A 20,832-nucleotide genomic window follows, 5' to 3' on the forward strand; every position below is an offset into this window, starting at 1 on the left:
AGCTTCACAAAGGAGTTACAGTGGGAAGAAGCTTGAGAAGCACTGAACTGTTTTTTTAAATAAAAAGGTGCAAATATTGAAAAGATTTCAACAACATCCCTCTTCCTCTCTTACGGTATCTTTCTACTTTCTATTTCCACGTGCTACGTCTTTACCAAATGCAGGTCGAATTTTAATTTCAAAACAGAAGATCCACTAAGCACACAGTTGGTTATGTCTAGCAGCAGACTTTATTGGAAATATGTAAACCATGTCTGGTATCCTTCTTGGGACCTAACTGCCAGCAACATTGCATTGTCTTTTCAAAAACAGAATACTGTACACTGTATGTGGGGTATCTTTTTGTAATCTTTGTATGATGCAGGTACAAGTGCAACATAAACAAAATCCATGTCAGTGACCACAGCCAAGAGTTCCTAGATAGGTTCCCCCAGCAGTGCAGTGTGTTCCAACACTGTACCAGATTTATCAGGAATCCTGTCTGAGTTTATGCACTGGCTTAGATACCTGTACTGGATTTGTTGCTGATGCCCTTGTGCACTTTCATTCAAATCATAAATACCAACACTTAAACTCACACAAACATTTACTGGAGTCCATACACACTTTAAAAAAAGATAGTATTCCTCCTGACATTATGAAATGTTTCTGAAAACCAACCTTTTCAACACTAAATACAACAAAATAACCTTCATAAAATATAACTTTTCTCCATTTAAAACTGGATTAAAAATTAGGAACCTACACTTCTTAAGCATAGGAATACACAAACTTCCATATGGACTGACTTCTTTTTAATATATAAATTAGGTAACTGGAGAGTTTTAACTCAAGTCCAGCTTCCAGACAGGATTTTCTTCCTCTTAAAAATGGCATAATAAACTGGTCTTTCAAAAGCCAGTGTAATCATTTCTTCCCCTAATTAACTCATTTAAAAAATTTTAGCATTACAAAAAAGGGTAATTACTTTAAATTGTTCTTAACAAAACTATACAGTGTACAAATTAGTCTGCAAGGCGGGTGGCTCATTTTCAAGACCCCTCTTTGTTTCCCCTCACATTACACAGCCATAACAAATCAACTAACACTGAGCTGCCATGCCTGAATCATACTCCCACAGCTATTGCTATAGTTATTTATTTTTGCCAGATTTTTTTTCAGAAGAAGTCTCCTACACGTTTTTTTTGAAATCCCCCAAACTATTGTGCCTTAACTTTTACATCACGCTGGGGAAATGCACTTCACTGGTAGCACCAACACCCAGACTGCAAAGCACTTAAGGGAAATGCAGAAACAGTACATATTAGAACAGGGTGTCTTCAATTTTTCAGATTTAACATCCTGGTGAAGGAAGGGAGCAGAGCCTTGACTTAAGTTGCGGCTGTTTTCAAGAAACCTTAATCCTGTTCACTTGAAATAGGAGGCAACAGGTCCAAGCAAGTTCTTTGGAATAACATTTAAGTAGTTCACTTTTTTATAAGAATTAAATCCAAAAGCATTTAAAAGATCTTTACTCTGAGACTTGTATTTTTATGTTTTGATCACGCAGTATTGTTGTTCCAATTAGACAGACTTGTATTCAATCTCTACAATTCAGAGCTAGTAAATAGTGCTTTAAAACAAAATATTTAAAATTATTGAATAAAGGCAAAATACGACAGATGTAGGAAATCAAATAACACAGAAAATGCTGGAGAAACTCAGCAGGTCTAGCAGCATCTGTGGAGAGAGAAATAGAGTTAATGTTTGGAGTTTGGTATGTCGCTTCTTCAGAAGTGTCCATACCATATTCAAAACATTAACTCTGTTTCTCTCTCCACAGGTGCTGCTAGACCTGATGAATTTCTTCAGATTTCTCTGTATTTAAAATTATATTTGAATCACATCAAATTTACAAGTCATACTGGATTTTTGCAGCTTTTGATGGTTAGGCCTGTGGTTGATTTGGCACTTACCTAAAAGTGATGATGATAAAATAAAAGGCAATCTCCTTAAGAAGCCAAATTAGAATGCCCTAGTGGAAACTGAAGAAGATTTTTTTCTAATTCAGCAGCCTGCCAGAAGTGAAAGTAAGAACAATTCATCTCTAAACCACTTCTGAAAAGTTCCTGCCTGAATTTGGTGATTCCGCTCTCAGGGCAAAGAGGAGAAATAGCCTTGAGAGTCGCTCATGCTGGGCAGTGAAAAGGTGGTTTAAGACCCACAGTTCTGTTTCTGGTTTTTTGGGGCCAGCAGGGAGATGGAGCTCTGCCAAAGTGAATTTTCACAAGAGAAAATCCTAGCTGCTCAATAAATATTGAAGCTCAAGTCAAGCCTGTCTCCAGTGAAAATCACTACATTTTAATATTTTTGTAAATCAATGAACTCATATTGCACCCCAGGTGGAAAGTCGAAAGAAGGACCAAGCTGAGAGATTATCACAGTTGACAGAACAGTTACTTTGCAGCCTGTGTTTGGAAGATGGCATTATGCTTCACAGCTGTGCTGTAGAATTCTTCTTAAAAGTACCCTCCTCCCCAAAACATCTCCCTTAACCATCTTGTAAAGACCTACCATACTGCATAGAAAGCAGCGCCAACTTTGGTCAATTTAAATGGAAAAAAAGCTTACATCAGCTAATCTGCATACTAACTTGTGATAATCAATACAGCTAAAAGCTTTACCTATTTAGACAAAAATTGGTATTGCATAATTCTTAAAAGTTCAAAAAACCCCAAATGAGTAATTGAAAGATGAAAAACATGAAAGATTAATAGAAAAAACTTGCCAAAAATACTGAAAAATATTACTGGCTGATTAAAAATTTTAAGCACCAACTATACACAGCCATGATATGCTTTATAAATGAGTTAACAAAGTCAAAGTATTTGAATATCGACAATTAGTGATGTCACACTGTCCTCTGGAGTACAAAATAATTTCTTTCATACAAATGGTAGTTTTCATAAGATGAGCTATAATATATGCAGCAAACGTGTGCAGTGATCTCACTGTTTTATTTCAAAGGCAAGGCACGTAATGTGGACTATATAACTTCGTGCAAATCAAGGATAAGATCTATTAGAGTTACAGAGAAACAGAAGGGCCAAAACTGACTTGACATGCACACTGGAGTCCTGCCACTAGCACTGTCAGGTGGATAGCAAGGCTAACTGTGCAAGAAAAGCACCATGCATTATTCGGCACACTGTGGTTAAAAATAGTGTTTACTCAGTAGAGTGCGAGAAATTTAGCTGCTGCATCCCTGTCGCCATTGATTTGTAAACTGCGATGCTGCTCACCAACACGCTCTGTGTGACACTTTCACATCAACGTCTTGGAAACTGATTATGCCATGCTTTCTTTTCCTGACACACCTGATACATATATATTATATATTTTTAAACTCCACAGAGCTAATGGAGTATAAGGAATCAAGTGCAGTACTTTCAATTGTGTTTAATTACCTTCCTAAGCAAGCATGTGTCTATTATTCATTTATCCCCCTTAATTAATACACATTCTCAAGGGGGGGAGGGGCAAAAAATTGTTCAGGCTTATTTAAAGGTTACATTACATCCCCTCAATTTAGAGTCCTAGGGCACAAGGACTTATATTAAACCCCTCAATCAGATATGATAAATTGCACTTGCCTCTTAAGTGTTTTTTCATAGAATTACTGACATTTTAAGGGCAAAAAAATCCATCAGTAAGCTTCATTCTTGTATTAAGTTAATTTCAAAGCATCTGAAACTGTGAGGGACTATTACTGCTTTTCCAAGTGCTTATCTTTTATCAAATAGGATCTGTTCAGATCTGCATACTAAACACTAAAAGTGAAAGGAAAGTAGATTCAGTGACAAGATGCAATTTTGTGAGCCAATTGTTAAATATAAATTCAGTAAAACTCCACCTACATCTTTTTGTTTTGTTTTCTGCAGTAGTATAGTGTGCATAGTCTAATTGTGTGCTTTGTGGGCTTTTTGTCCCCTCAGACAACAGTTTGTAGAAAACACATAATTACATGTACATTCTTCATCCAGCCTTTATCATACAAGTAAAACCTTATCAATCACAAAGACTGGGCTGTAGTTTTACTACTCCTGGACTGAGTGAAAAAAAAAACCGGAACCCCCCCAATTACCTAAACATGCAAAGTCTTAAACATCTAAAAGCTAATAAGAGTATTAAGGTTGTCAGATTTGGAAATTAAAACAACTGTCCCCAGTGGATCCCAGTGTTCAATAAAGGCCAGTGCTTGGCATGATCTGTTATCCAAGTATGAAAATCACCCTCACCGTATTACTGATGAAATACCATTTATGCAGATTTTAAGCTTGCAAGAATTTGGTGATTGTGAGTGCAGCAATCACATTTCTGTGTTTCTGAAAACATTTTTTCTTGATCCAGAGATGATATTTGATCTTCATTGCCTTCAGTTTGTTGTCTCTGCTTGGAGGAAGGGTTCACTGATGAAGTTTAAACTGTAATTCTGAACATTCGTTGGCAGGATGGTAGTTCCATTTGACACTTGGAATGGGACCAAGCTAGCCCAAGTACCAGGACTGCAGAGCAAAAATAAATAAATAAATAAATACAGCTTATTTCAAGATTGTAGATTTAACACAAGTTTAATCAATGATGTACTTAAGTTATGTCCAACATATTAACACTCATTAATAACTTCAAAATTACAAATAGGCTAACGCATATTTCTACATGAAATTCCTTTGATTGCCACTTTAATACAGGTTATTTTCATTTTTAATTATCTAATTTTTATTGTTTATTTTACATGGACCACACAATTGTCATCTTAGCCACAATTATCTCAATAAACTTGAGTTCTAATGAATAACCTCATTACACCCTAGTTCAAACAAAAGATCATCAACCTAAAACACAAATTCTAGGCTGGATTTTCTGATGAGTCAACTCTGGCTTCCCTTCTTTTACAAAATACTCCTCATTTCTGAAAGCACATTCTGCTCAGGTCTGTCACAGAAATGTGAAGTTGTACTTTCAGTCTGACAATTTTTTCATAGCGTAGAACTGTCAGAGGAAAGCAAACCACATGTTTTCTTCACAGCTGTCAGCTGCTTTATGCTGACATTTAAAGTCCAGTCAGCCACATTGACAGCTGCTGTCAAATCATAAGTACATATGGCAAGTGTGATATTAGGGGACTGGGAGGATAGGGTACCAGATTAGGAAGGGGAGGTAGGGTGACATGTAATTAGGGTGCCAGCTGGAAGGGTTAGGGTGCCAGGGGTAGGATACGAGCTGAGTAGAGGTTACAGCGCAACATACATAGAGTGCAGGTGGGTAGAATGTAGTTAGATAAGGTGTAGGGTACCAGGTGGGTAGTGTGCAAGGTTGCAAGGAGCCAAAATGTGATACAATATTTACGGTAAGTCAGGATGGGTGGGAGTAATCAAGTCCAACATGAGATAGGGAGGGCATGTGTCAGGTTTGTTGGTGAGGGAGTGGTCCAGCCCAACCTGGCTGGGGTGTGTGGTGTGTCAATTCCAGTGAGTTTGAAGGAAGAGTTGGGTGCAGACTGAGGAGGTTAGGTTGAAGGGGTAGGTAAGGGGAGGGGGGGCAGGAAGAGGGGGAGAGGGTGTATGGTATTGGAGAGTGTGTGTCAGGCATCTTGACAAAAGGTTCTAGGTTTGGAGGAATTGCCCAGGGCAATTTTTGATTTTGTGGGGAGTTCCTTGGGAGTCTGTTAAATATATTTTTTTTCAAATTATTCAAAATGATTCTATCAGCTGCCTGGCACAGATCTAATTCTTAATTAAATACAGTTAGCAAGCAGAATTGTGCGCATTCATTTGAAGATATTATAAAACCTATTAACTGATGCACTTTGTAAACCTCATAACTGAAGGGCAGAAAAGTGAGGACATTTAGTCTATTATGTCAGTGCCACAGGATTTCCTGAAATGTATGAGGGAGGGTTCCCTTAACCATATGTCGAGGAACCAACTAGAGAGCAGACCATCCTCAACTGGCTATTCTGTAATGAGAAAGGATTAATTGTGGTGTGAGATCTTTGGGGAAGAGTGACCATGATATGGTACAATTCTTCATTAAGGTGGAGAGTGACATGGTTAAATCTGAGACTAGGGTGCTTCACTTAAAGAAAACTAACTTTGATGGTATGATGCATGCATTGGCGAGGATAAGCTGGCCAAAGATACTTAAGAAGTTGACGGTGGCAATGGCAATGGCAGATATTTAAAGAACACATGGATGAACTTCAACAATTGTACATCCCTGTCTGGCATATGAATAGAACAGGGAAGATAGCTCAACCATGGTTAACAAGGGAAATCAGGGGTAGTGTCAAAGCCAAAGAGGATGCATATAAATTGGCCAGAAAAAGCAGCAAGCGTGAAGACTGGGAGAAATTTAACATGCAGCAGAGGAAGACAAAAGATTTAATTCAGAAGGGGAAAATAGAATAGAGAGTAAGCTTGCGAAAAACATAAAAACTCACTGCAAAAACTTCTTAGGATATGTGAAGAGAAAAAGACTGGTGAAGACAAAAGTAGATCCCTTGCAGTTAGAATCAGGTGAATTCACAATGGAGAACAAAGAGATGGCGGACCAGTTGAAAAAATACTTTGGATCTGTCTTCACTAAGGAGGACACAAAAAACCTTCTGGAAATGCTAAGAGACAGAGAGTCAAGCATGAAGGAGGAACTGAAGAAAATCATTATTAGTCAGGAAATGGTATTGTGGAAATTGATGAGATTAAGATAGAAACAATGGACTCATAGGTAATAATTTTCCAGCATTCTATAGACCCTGGAAGAGTTCTAATGGATTGGAGGGTAGCTAATGTAATCCCAGTTTCTACAAAAGGGGGGAGAGAGAAAATGGGCAATTATAGGCCAGTTAGCCTCCCATCAGTGTTGGAGAAAATGCTGGAATCAATTATTAAGGATGTTATAAATGAGCATTTGGAAAGCAGTGGCAGAAACAGTCCAAGTCAGCATGGATTCACTAAAGGGAAATCTTGCTTGACAAGTTTTCTGGAATATTTTGTCGATGTGACCAGTAGAGTGGACAAGGGTAAATTAGAGAATGTTGTGTATCTGGACTTAAAAAAGGCTTTTAAGAAGGTGCTACACAAGAGATTAGTAAGCAAAATTAAAGCTCATAGTATCAGACGTAACGCATTTATGTGGATAGAAAACTGGTTGGCACAGAAAGCAGAGAGTTGTAATAAATGGGTCCTTTTCAGAGTGGCAGGCAGTGACGAGTGGGGTGTTGCAGGGTTCAGTGCTGGGACCCAGCTGTTAACAATATACATTACCGACTTGTATGAAAGAATTAGATGCAATATCTCCAAATGCACAGACAACACTAAGCTGGGTGGCAGTGTGTGCTGTGAGGATGATGCTAAGAGGCTGCAGGGTGATTTGGACAGGCTGGTGAGTGGGCAAATACTTGGCAAATGCAACATCATGTGGAAAATTTGAGGATATCCACTTCAGTGGCAAAAATAGGAAGACAGATTATTATCTGAATGGTGGCAGTTTAGGAAAAGGTAAAGAGCAATGAGCGCTGTGTGTCATGGTGGAATAGTGTCTGAAGGCTGGCATGCAGGTGCAGCGGGCAGCGAGGAAAGCAAGTGGCATCCTGGCCTTCATAGCGAGAGGATTTGAGTATAGGAATAAGGATGTCTTGTTACAGTTATACAGGGCCTTGGTGAGGCCACATCTTGCCTACTGTGTGCAGTTTTGGTCTCCTAGTCTGAGAAAAGACATTCTTGCTATTTAGAGAGTCCAGCGAAGGATCACCAGACTGATTCCCGAGATGGCAGGACTGACATATGAAGGAAGATTGGATCAACTGCGTTTGTATTCTCTGGAATTTAGAAAAATGAGGGGGTTCTCAAAGAAACATATAAAATTCTGATGGGACCGGACAGGCTAGATGACGGAAGATTGTTCCCGATGTTGGGGAAGCCCAAAACTAGGGGTTACAGTCTAAGAATAAGGGGTAAGCCATTCAGGACTCAGATGAGGAAGAATTTCTTCACTCAGAGAGTTGTGAACTTGTGGAATTCTCTCCCACAGAAAGCTGTTTGGGCTAGTTTGTTAGATATATTCAAGAGGGAGCTGGATATGGCCCTTGCAGCTAAAGGGATCAAAGGACATGGAGGGAAAGCAAGAGTGGGATACTGAAACGGCCATAATCATATTGAATGATTGTGCAGCCTCATCCTGTACCTGTTTCCTATGTTTCTATGTTGGCTTTTCGTCCCTTTTCTGCAATATTTTGTCCAGGCTGCTACACTTATGATAAACACCTACATTTGTTCGAGCAGATGCCTAGTGAACATCTTTGTTAAACAACCTTCTAAAAATTCAGCTACAGATCATTGACTGCATTCTAAATATTTCATCAGCTTTCAGATACAATTAATAAATGCAGTTCTCTAACAACAAAAGCAAAATATTGCAGCTGCTAGAAATTTGAAATAAACACAGAAAATGCAGGAAAACCCAGCAGCTCTGGAGAAAAGTCGACCTGAAACAATAACTCTGTTTCTCTTTTTGCACAAAAGCTGCCAGGCCTGCTGATAATTTCCAACATTCTCTATTTTTAATCTTTATTAACAAATCTGCATATCTTTGATTGATTAATTCATTGTCAAGATGCAGTTTCAATGCTAAGTCTGCACTTATTGCCCTTGCCTAATGTATCATTTTCTTGAACTTTTGCACTCATTTAATATAACTAAGATGTTTGCCAGTGGGCGGCTAAAAGTCATGATATTGATGTGGGTCTGCAGTCATGTGCAGACTAGAGTACGTAGTACAACAGCTTTTCTTTTCAAAAGGATTTGTGAGCCAGCTGTACTTTTATCACAATTCTATACTTTCTTGGTTACTTTCATCTGACATCAGCTTTATATTTTCAGATGTTAAAAATCTCAAACTTAAGAGTAACATAACTAATACATTATCTTAGCCAGCTAAATCCTGACTCACTTCATGTTAAATTCTAGATTTACATGATTGTCTATTAACCAGTCTTTTTGTCACCCAGATTATTCTCTTCTCCCTTCTTATGTATGATATTGTCTACTCCCCAGTTTCATGGCACTATTTATGTATTTATGATTGGAAAATGGTGGCCACAGTGTCTGCTATCTCCACTGCTGTCTTTCAGCAATCTATAAGGTGTGCTGTTCTAGCCCTTTATCTTAAGTATTTTTATTTCTGCAATTTTTTTACTGAACCAATTCCTGTACCCAAGCTATTTTGAGTACTTGTTCTTTCTGCACCCATGCACCCCACCTCACATCCACAATTATCCTCCTCTTGTTAACTTGTCTTCTATTTTTTGTATACATCTAAAAAGAGTTAACATTTTTTCATGTTATCAGCTAACCTTTATTCACAGTCCTTTTCAGTTTCTTCTTCCAGTTCCTCACTGCACTTTCTATTTTTCCTCATCATCATCACTTTTATTAGCTCCACCCTGTGTGTGAAAACATTGCCCTTTAGAATCCATCATAGAATCCTGACAGTGTGGAAACAGGCCCTTCGGCCCAACAAGTCCACACCGACCCTCAAAGCATCCCACCCAGAACCATCCCCCTAATTTACACATCCCTGAACACTATGGGCAATTTAGCATGGCCAATCCACCCAGCCTGCACATCTTTGGACTGTGAGAAGAAACCGGAACACCTGGAGGAAACCCACACAGACACAGGGAGAATGTTCAAACTCCACATAGACAGTCGCCCAAGGGTGGAATCAAACCCGGGTTCATGGTGCTGTGAGGCAGCAGTGCTAACCACTGAGCCATTGTGCCGCCCCACAAGAATGTGTCCTTTTTAAATCTTTCTCTTCTTGCCTAAAAACCTAAGTCCTCTGTTTGGATTCCCCTATGCTGGGGAGAAAATCTCGGTAATTCACCTTATCTATGCCTCTCATGATTTTATAAACCTCTATAAGAATACTCTGCTACGATCCAGGGAAAAAGTCTTACCCTATCCAGCCTCTCCTTGTAACTCAAACCCTTCAGTCTTGGCAACATCGTTTAAAATCTTTTCTGCACCCAGTCCAGTTTAATAACATTCTTCCTGTAGCAGACCAACCAGAATTGTATGCAGTACTCCAAAAGTGGTCTTGCCAATGTCTTGTGCAGCTGCAATATGACATCCTTACTCCAATATGCAATGAAAACCAAAAGAACTGCGGATACTGTAAATCAGGAACAAAAACAGAAGTTGCTGGAAAAGCTCAGCAGGTCTGGCAGCATCTGTGAAGAAAATATGAGAGTTAACACTTTGGGTCAGGTGATCCTTCCTCAGAAACGTTAACTGCGATTTTTTTTCTTCACAGATGCTGCCAGACCTCCTGAGCTTTTCCAGCAACTTCTGTTTTTGTTCCTATATTCAATGCTCTGTTAAATTTGTCAAATGCCATTTTCAACAGCCTGTGATACCACTTCCAAGGAACTATGTACCAATACCTGAACTTCTAGGTCTCTCTGTTCGACAACACTCCCCGGGGCCCTACTATTAAATTTATAAGTCCTGCCCTGGTTTGTTTTGCCAAAATGTAACACCTCGCATTTATCTAAATTAAACTCCATTTACCACTTCTTGGTTCATTGGCCCTGCTGATCAAGATTTTGTTTTACTCTCAGATAACTTTCTTCACTGTCCACAATACCACCAGTTTTGGTATCATCCACAAATTTACTAACCGTGCCTCCTACAATCTCATCCAAATCATTTATATAAATGACTAACAACAGTGGACTCAGCACACATCCTTGCGGAACACCCATGGTTACAGGCCTCCAGTCCAAACAACAACTCTCTCCCACCACACTCATCTCCTATCATCATATCAATTTTGTATCCAATTGGCTAGCTCTCCCTGCATCCCATTTGATCTAAGTTGACTGACTGGTCTACCATGCAGAACCTTGTCACAGGCCTTGCTAAAGTACATGTAGACAATGTCTACTTCTCTGCCTTCATCCATCTTATTAGTCACCTCTTCAATAAACTCAATCAAGTTTGTCAGAGACGATTTCCCACACACAAAGCCATGTTGACTATCCCTAATCTGTCTTCGCCTTGCCAAATGCATGTAAATCCTGTCTCTCAGAATTTCCTCCAACAATTTATCCACCTCTGACATCAGTTCATTGGTCTACAGTTCCTTGGCTTTTCCTTTAAGCCTTTCTTAAATAATGGCACAATATTAGCCACATTCAAGTTTTCTGGCACCTCACCCGTAGTGGTCAATGATACAAATATCTCCACTAGGGGGCCTGCAATTTCTTCCCTGGCTTCCCACAATGCCCTGGGATACATCTAATTAGGTCCTGGGGATTTATCTACCTTTATGTGTTTTAAAACCTTGAGCCACCTCCTATTCTGTAAAGTGGACTCTTTTCAAGACATCATTATTTATTTTCCCAAGTTCCTAGATTCCATGTCTTTCTCCACAGTAAATACTGACGCGAAATACTTGCTTAGTATCTCACCTATCTCCTACGGCTCCACACATAGATGGCCTTGTTGACCTTTAAGGGGCCCTACGCTCTCCTGAGTTACTCTTTTGTCCTTAATATACCTGTAGAATCCCTTTGGATTCTCCTTAACCTTATCTGCCAAAGCTATCTCTTGTCTCCTTTTGCTCTCCCCTGATTTCACTCTTAAGTGTACTCCTACTCCTCAGAATGTATTTGTGTTGTATTCTATCCAGCTCATTGTTGAAGATTTCCAAATGGATCCTTTCTCATAACTTTTTGTCCTGTTTTATGGTCATATCCTTTCTTAATTCACTGAATCTGGATGGTATTGTGGTATCAGCACTCTAACTTTACAGATTGGCAAACTGAAGCAATAATGACTCATCTAAAAGTAGCATCTTAACTGAATGAAGGATGTCCCAAAGATTTTACAAGCAACTAAATACTTTCGAAATTCTTAACTGTTGTAATATTGGAAATGAAATTTTCAATTTTTCAAGCAATAATATCCCACATGCAGTAGTGAAATAAATATGCTTGCTCTAGGAGGAACTGCTATGTGAATGAATGTTGGAGAGGACACTGACAAAATTCTTGGCTCGTTTTCATGTTCCAATGTGGTCTACCTAACATCCACTTGACAGGGTAGATGTGGAAGGCGAGTTTGATGTATCATCTGAAAGGCAATGTCTCAAACAGCTCAGCCGTCACTCAGTATTGCACAGAGGTGGCAGTCCAGGGTAAGTGCACAGGTCTCTTCAATGAAACTTCAGCAGACTTCTGACTCTGAAGTGACATTGCTATCATTGAAAAATCTAGTATTCTAACCTTAAACCAAATCTGCTGCTGAATGGATATCTGGCACTCAATTGAATTCAATGAAATTGTTATTAAAATGATGCATTCGGAAAAATTCACTTTGTTCATCATTAGGATTTTCTAAGGTGGGATTAGATTAATGTGACGTAGAAATAAGCTTAAATTTTTGAGCAAATTTGGAGAGTAAATAGTTGTTGCTCAGCAAGAAGGGTAAAAGGCAAATGAAACAGAATTATGACGGAGAATCAAAGGGTTCTTTTAGAACGTAGGTGCAGCATTGCTATGAAGTGGTTTCCAACATGAGGCTTTCAGTAAAAATCTAGAGTTAGGTTCTGACCTCACTATAGTGAAACCGAGGGAGACTCCCTAGAAAAATATATTCCCAAATATGTGGATTGGATTTCATAAACATTAAGACTGTTACAATTGAATTGAGTGAAATATAAATTGTCTTGGACATTTTGAATTTTCTTGCAAATCCTGTAATATCAAAATGTCTTTGTTTACACATTTTACGAATAAGGTATACTTTTGGAAAAAGTAGCATTGGTCCAGCATTGTCTCTGATGTGACCAGTGGCTGTAACAAACTAGTAAACACTTTTTAAAAAAAACTCGTCTGGTTTGAAATGTTTAGTGAATTTCATTGTTTTGGGAAGTATAACAATAAAGTGCAAGTGGATAGGAAATAAGAATGAAGCTAATAATAGCTGTCTGCTAGTTAAAATTAAGCAGGTAGAGTTCATCAGGCTATCGTAATCATTAGGAGGTATTTCAATAGTCCAGGCAGAAGACAATTAGTTAAGGTAGGGCAAGACTTTGAGAAATTGCTTGTAATCAGTATATTAATATGAAACAGATTACAAAGTAAGGTGCAGAAAGTAATCAAGAAAACTAATGGAATGCTAGCCTCTATCATAGAGGATTGGTGTACAAGAATGGAAAAGTTATGCTGCAGTTATACAAAACCCTGGTTAGGCCCCACTTGGATTATTGTGAGTAGGTCAGGGCACCACACCACAGGAAAGATATATTGGCCCTGGAGGGAGTATAACATAGGATTACAAGAGTGATATCTGGACTTCAAGGGCTAGGCTATGAGGACAGATTATGCAATTTCAGCCTGTTTTCATGAGAAATTAGAAAGTAAAGGAGTGATCTGATCAAAGTCTTCAAGTTATTAACAGGAAAAGACAGGATAGATAAAGCTAAACTGTATCTGGGGTTTGGGGATTCTAGAGGTAAGGGGCATAATCTGAGAATGAGAGCCAGACCGTACAGGAGTAATGCTAACAAAGCATTCCTACACACAAATGGTGGTAGATATTTGGAACTGTCTTACAGGAATGACAATGGATGCAGGATCAGTTGTTAATTTTAAAACTGAGATAGATACATTTTGTTAAGCAAAGGCTTTGAGGGATGCGGACCCAAAGACAGGTATATGGAGTTAGGCTACGGATTAGCAATAATCTCATTGAATAATGGAAGATGCTGGGATTCTGGTGGCAGTGGTGTGGGCTAGGAAGCCTGGAGCGGGACTCTGGTGGCGGCATGGCATGGAATGAGAAGCCCGGAGCAGGACAGCAAGAGCGGAAAAGGAAAAGTTGGACTCTCTTTACTATCTTTTCTTGTCTTACATTATTCTAAGATAATGGGACTGGCGCCTGTGTATGATGGCAATACACATTTATCGCTTTATATTGAATACATGTGACAATAAATGATTAAATTCAATTCAGACAGGCTCAAGGGCCAAATGGCCTACTCCAGTTTCTATATTCTTATGTTACTAAAGTAGACGTTCAATTTAACATTCAGCTTGCAAAGAATGCTGATTTTAAACTCAGTCTAAACATCACCTGGTGTACCATATGTGTAGAATTACGATGCACTCCTAGAAATCATGAACCACCCCCAGCACCCTCTCCTCAGTTCCACCAACTGCAGAAAGAGAGAGGGTACACAAGAATACCACCTCTTCCACCTTCTTCCTCTAGTCACACACCACATTTGACTTGGACACCTGTCGCCATTTCTTCATTGCCACTGCATCGAAGTTCTCGAACTCCCTATCTAAAGATAGTATGACGGCACCTTTAACAGACTACAGTAGTTTAAGAAAGTGGCTCACCATCACTTTCTCAGTGCAGCTTGGTAAGGCAATAGATACCTGTCCGACAGCAAACACAACATTCTAAGAATATGCAACACCAAAAAAAAACTAGCTCTCAAGAATCACTGTTTAATAATCATCTGCCTTTTGATTAAAGACGAAGGCCAACATTTGAATCGCAGCAAGAATTTCTTCCCAGCAAGGATTTTCTTCCAAGATGGGGAAAGATCTCACCTTGAAGCAGTTAATGCCCACTGCTAAATTGATATGAGAGTGCCAATGGCATTATGGGCAGCATTACCACTGGTCTTTTAGTTGGATGTTGGGGAGGGCGAGTCAGATTCACAGTGTTCTGTAAAATCCAGCCCAATTATTCTGAACCTGGTGTATTGTGTGGCTGAATGTAGGTCATGCATTGTTTTAAATGCTTATCTGTGTCCTACAAGATTTGGCATTACACTGACATGTGAACAACAAGCTTAGTAAAGCTTTCATTTCAGACTCATAGTCCATTGTTTAAACAAGGAGATTAATCTCTTAACAAACTGGTTAACACATTAATGAAAATGAAAGAACAATAGATAATGAGAATATCCCATCGCTAATTTTCACAGAATGATTTCACTTTTAGCACAAGTTCCTATTGAGATTTGTGGTGGTTTCTGTGGCAAACTCAATTTTCTGATAAAAAAGTATCAAATTATAGTGGAAAAAGGAAAATACAGAAAGCAGGAGATGACAACTAAACTGATAAAAATACAACAGCATGAAGTATGCAAGCATATTTTAGTTACATTAGAGGTAACCACTGTACCAGTCAGAGATAGTGAGAACTGCCGATGCTGGAGTCTGAGGTAACACAGTGTGCAGCTGGAGGAACACGGCAGGCCGGGCAGCATCAGACGAGCAGGAAAGCCGACGTTTCAGGTCAGGACCCTTCTAAAGAAATGGGGGAGGGGAAGGGGGCCCTGAAATAAATAGAGAGGCGGGGGAGGTCGGTGATAGCAGATAGATAGTGGAGCGAGATGAGGTGTGGTGCTGGATGAATACAGCAGGCCAGGCAGCATCAGAGGAGCAGGAAAGCTGACGTTTCGGGTCTGGACCCTTTTTCAGAAAATAGTGGAGCAGATAGGTGGGAGAGAAGACAGACAGGTCAAGGAGGTGGGGATTAAGCTAGTAAGGGTCAGTATAGGTAGGTAGTGGTGGGGATTGGTCTGTGAGGTGGGAGGAGCGGATAGGTGGGAGAGAAGGCGCACAGGTCAATGAGGCGGGGACGAGAGGGGGTGCTGGTCTTGGAAGGTCTGGGGTGGGGAGATTTTAGAGCCAGTAAAGTCCACATTGAGACCATTGGGTTGTAGGCTTCCAAGGCGGAATATGAGGTGCTGTTCCTCTAGTTTCCAGGTGGCATCATTGTGGCACTGGAGGAGGCCCAGCTTGGACATGTCGTCCAGGGAGTGGGAGGGGGAGTTGAAGTGGTTCGCGATTGGGAGATGTTGTCGTTTGTCGCAAACCAAGTGTAGGTACTCTACAAAGCAGTCTCCGAGCCTCCATTTGGTCTCCCCGATGTAGAGGAGGCCACATCGGGAACAGAGGATACAATAGACCACATTAGCGGATGTACAGGTGAACATCTGTTTGATGTGGAAGTTTTTTTGGGGCCTGGGATGGGGGTGAGGGGGGAGGTGCAGGGACAGGTGTAGCACCTCCTGCGGTTGCAGGGAAAGGTGCCAGGGGTAGTGGGGCTGGTGGGGAGTGTGGAGCGGACGAGAAGTTGCAGAGAGCGCGGTCCCTCCGAAAAGTAGATAAGGGTGGGGAGGGAAATATATTCTTCGTAGTGGGGTCAGATTGAAGGTGGAGGAAGTGGCGGAGAATGATGCATTGAATCCGGAGGCTAATGGGGTAATACGTGAGGACAAGGGGAATTCTGTCTTTGTTTTTATTGCGGGGAGGGGGTGTGAGGGCTGAGATGCAGGAAACGCAAGAGATGTGGTCGAGGGCGTTTTCGACCACTGAGAGGGGGAAGTTGCGGTCCTTGAAATACGAGGGCATCTGGGATGTTTGGGAGTGGAACACCCCATCTTGGGAGCAGATGGACGGAGGCGGAGGAATTTTGAGTAGGGGATCGCATTCTTGCAGGAAGGTGATGAGAGGAGGTGTAGTCTAGGTAGCTGTGGGAGTCGGTGGGCTTGAAATAGATATCAGTTTCGAGGTGGTCACCACAGATGGAGTCAGAGAGGTCCAGGAAGGAGAGGGAGGTATCAGAGATGGTCCAGGTGAACTTGAGGTTGGGGTGGAAGGTGTTAGTAAAGTTGATGAACTGTTCGAGCTCCTCGTGGGAGCGCGAGGCGGTGCCGATACAGTCATCGATGTAGCGGAGGAAGAGGTGGGGGATAGTGTCAGTGTAGCTGCGGAAGAGGGACTGTTCCTCGTGTCCTACAAAGAGGCAGGCATAGCTTGGGCCCATGCGGGTACCCATGGCCACCCCTTAGTCTGTAGGAAGTGGGAGGAGTTGAAGGAGAAGTTGTTAAGGTAAGGACGAGTTAAGCAGATAAGGGTGTCGGTGGAGGGGGGCTGGTTGGGCCGGTGGGAGAGGAAGAAGGGAGGGCTTTGAGGCCATCTGCATGGGATTGAACTTCCATAGTGAAGATGAGGTGTTGGGGGCCAGGGAATCGGAAGTTTTGGAGGAGGTGGAGGGGCGTGGGTGGTGTCCTGGACGTAGGTGGGTAGTTCCTGGACCATGGGGGAGAAAATAGAGTTGAGATGAGCGGAGACAAGTTTGGTGGGGCAGGAGCAGGCAGAGGCAATGGGTCAGCCAGGGCAGTCAGGTTTGTGGATTTTGGGAAGCAGATAGAAATGGGCAGTGCGGGGTTGGGGAACGATGAGGTTGGAGGCTGTGGGTTGGAGGTCACCTGAGGTAATGAGGTTATGGATGGTCTGGGAGATGATGTTTTGGTGGTCAGGAAACTGGAGGACCAGCACCTTATATTCCGCCTTGGAAGCTTACAACCCAATGGTGTCAATGTGGACTTTACTAGCTTCAAAATCTCTCCACCCCTGACCTCATCCCAAGACCAGCCCCACCTCTCATCCCCCCTCATTGGCCTGTGCGTCTTCTCTCCCACCTATCCACTCCTCCCACCTCACTGACCAATCCCCACCACTACCTACCTACACTGATCTTTACTAGCTTCATCCCTGCCTCCTTGACCTGTCCGTCTTCTCTCCCACCTATATGCTCCACTGTCTACCTGCTATCACCGCCCCCCACTTCTCTATTTATTTCAGAGCCCCCTTCCCCTCCCCCATTTCTGAAGAAGGGTCCCAACCCAAAATGTCAGCTTTCCTGCTCCTCTGATGCTGCCTGATGCTGCTGTGTTTCTCCAGCTCCACACTGTGTTATCACAGTACCAGACAGGCTTTTGAAGGATAAAGTATAAATCTCAAAGAAGGGTCAATAACTGATAAAAATTTTATAGAAAACAGCTCACATCAGCCATCTCTGAAGCAGACCAGGACAAATACCAGATCCAATCATTTCACCTCTGCAATCTACAACATGTACTGAGATCAGAAAAACATATGTGAGGATGAAATTCAGTGGAAATGTGTCTACTGGACAGCTGGATTTGTTGGGTAAACCAGTGTATTCTTCAGCAAACAGATTAAGAACTACGGGTATTCTGATTACTATATTCTGCAAAAGTTATCATAGAATCCTTACAACGTGGAAGCAGGCCTTTTGGCCCATTCAGTCCACACCGACTGTCCGAAGAGCATCACAGCCAGACTCACCCCCCTACCCTATCACACCGCATTTCCCATGGCTAATCCAGCTAGCCTGCACATCCTTGGACACTATGGACAATTTAGAATGGCCAATCCACCTAATCTGTGCATCTTTGGACTGGGGAAGGAAACTAAAGCACCCAGGGTCAACACATGCAGACACAGGGAGAATGTGCAAACTTCACACAGATAGTTGTCTGAGGGTGGAATCGAATCTGGATCCCTGGCATTGTGAGGCTACAGTGCTAACTACTGAGTTAAGTAACACGAAAGTTATAGCTGAGTACTGGAGAAAAATAATTGTAATTCCAATTCTTATGTGAATTGCAGAAATAATCTAACATCCATTGTGGGTAAAAGTGCTCGCGTTTCAATAATCTAGCAGAATTAGTTCAGGAGCTAACTACGTCAATGGACTAAGGCTTTTCAATGCATGGAATCTCTTTGAATTTTCAGAAGATATTTGAGAAAGCCCTCCATTTGAAGCCTTTAAAGAAGATTACACAAATAAAAAATTATGCATTAGATTGACTCAACAACAGAATGCAGAAATGGTATAACCATGTGGTAGTACAGAACTTGATTATTTGTGAAAAGACACATTTTTGTTAAAGTTTTATGTCTTGCACTCATCAGGACATTCATAAGAATATCAATGGAAGGAGGAATCACAATTATTCTAAAAGAAAGAGAGGGTTCTAACTGGATTCTGATAGGGATGTTGCCATGGAGAATGCACAAGTTAGATAATGACTGGCATTTAATTGTTAGGCTTTGGTTGCATTTTAAAGCATTTGTTTGACCCTGATTGATTGATCAAGGCACTGCCCTGAGCAAGTACCAAATAAACGGTTGTCACCTATTTTATTGAATTGAAATTGGCACAGTTCTTTCTGTCTGCAAAGAGCAGGGTTCTGTGCATTAATACAGATAACTTTCAGTATGTTCAAGCGCAGCAAACTGCGAGTACAAAATCCATAATAGATTACCACCATAATTCTATCCACAAGATTATTTAGCAAATACTATCCAATAGTATAAATGCATCTAATAGAACATAGAACACAAAATAGTACAGCACAGAAATAGGCCCTTTGGCCCACAATGTTGTGCCAAACATGATGCCAAATTAAACTAATCCCTTCTGCCTGCCCTTGGTCCATATCCCTCTATTCCTTGCGTATTCATGTGCTTATCTAAAAGTCTCTTAAATGCCCCTATCGTATCTGCCTCCACTAGCACCCCTAGCAATGCACTTTAGAATCCTACCACTCTGTGTAAAAAACTCGCCCCTGACATTTCCTTCAAATTTTCCCCCTCATACCTTAAATGCATGCCCCCGTTATTAGACGTTTCAACTCTGGGAGAAAGATTATGACCGTCTATCTATGCATCTCATAATTTTATAAACTTCTATCACGTCTGCCCTCAGCCTCTGCTGCTCCAGAGAAAACAACCTGACTTTTTCTAGCCTCTCCTTATAGCTCATACCGTCTAATTGAAACAGCATCCTCGTAAACTTCTTCTGCACCCTCTCCAAAGCATCTACATCCTCCTATAATGTGGCAATTAGAATTGAACGCAAAACTCTCAGTGTGGCCTAACCAAAATCTTATAAAGCTGCAGCATGACAATCTGACTCTTGTACTCAATTCCCGGCCAATAATGTCAGATCCTGTGTTCGGTTATGCCAGGACAGCCTGGTTTAGGTACAACCAGTACGTTGACTATTGCGAACAGCCAAAGGAATATGTTGTCTGATGTTACCTGCCAACCTTTGAAATGTACAGGTTTCATACCTAGCAGTATACCAGCGCTGAAATTCACTGAAAGCCTGACAGGCTTTCACACTAAAGGTGTGTCATCATCGAACTGGTGAATTTTGCATGGTAAGACCTGTACCAACCAGAGTCCACCTACTAACCAATTAGTACTTTCCTGTGACACAGTATGAATTATGTTTCCCTTCTCAGTGATAATCTTGTGAAAGGTCCTGATGAGTATAAGAAGGAAAGATTTGAAAAAAGTGCTTTTTATTTCAGCAATACATGAAATGATCAGCATTATTTGCAAGTGAATCACTAGCCAGTGTTCATATTATTTATTATTAAATAACAGAGAAAGAGAAAATTTGCATTTTTGTTATGAAATTCATTGAAAATACCAAGAAAATCCTTGAGAAGAAGCATGAGGGAATTGATTGCATTGATGGACATACACAATTATTGTTGACAAACTGCAGGATTTTAATATGGATAGCCATCTCATGTTTTTGAGTTGTAACATGAATTGTCATTAACATTGATTGGCATTAATTCATGAAGGTGATACCCTGCATCAGAAATTTAAGCAGTGGGAGAAGATTAAGGAATTTTAACATGAATTCTTTATAAAAGCAGTGGATTTGTGATTATCTTATTGAAGGTTTTCAACATTATGAAAGGAATTGATCTGAATAAATTGTGTACCATTATAAGGGATTAAAAAATGAAGGAAAATCAAATGAAAAAAATAAGAGTAAAATACTAAATTAAGCAAGATATTTTCACCCAAGAGTAACAAACTTACAAAATAAATAGAGATAACAAGTTGCAGAGCTGGATGAACACAGC

General features: G+C 40.7%; 1 protein-coding gene across 7 annotated transcripts in view; it reads right to left on the bottom strand.

The window, feature by feature from the left end:
• Positions 1 to 1,808: 1,808 nt before the first annotated feature.
• The window catches only part of LOC109916163 (nuclear factor 1 B-type), a 404,400-nt gene continuing 385,376 nt past the window's right edge, over positions 1,809 to 20,832 (bottom strand). For 5 of the 7 annotated variants that reach the window (XM_048595246.1, XM_048595245.1, XM_048595247.1 and 2 more), the window contains exon 12: positions 1,809 to 4,544. In XM_048595246.1, coding sequence (XP_048451203.1) covers positions 4,415 to 4,544 — 130 coding nt within the window. In that variant the 3' untranslated portion in view covers positions 1,809 to 4,414. The remainder of the gene's footprint in view (positions 4,545 to 20,832) is intronic. The other 2 variants (XM_048595251.1, XM_048595250.1) reach the window with 1 other exon arrangement.

The sequence above is a fragment of the Rhincodon typus genome, chromosome 3, assembly GCF_021869965.1.
Source record: "Rhincodon typus isolate 14 chromosome 3, sRhiTyp1.1, whole genome shotgun sequence".
Lineage (NCBI taxonomy): Eukaryota > Metazoa > Chordata > Chondrichthyes > Orectolobiformes > Rhincodontidae > Rhincodon > Rhincodon typus.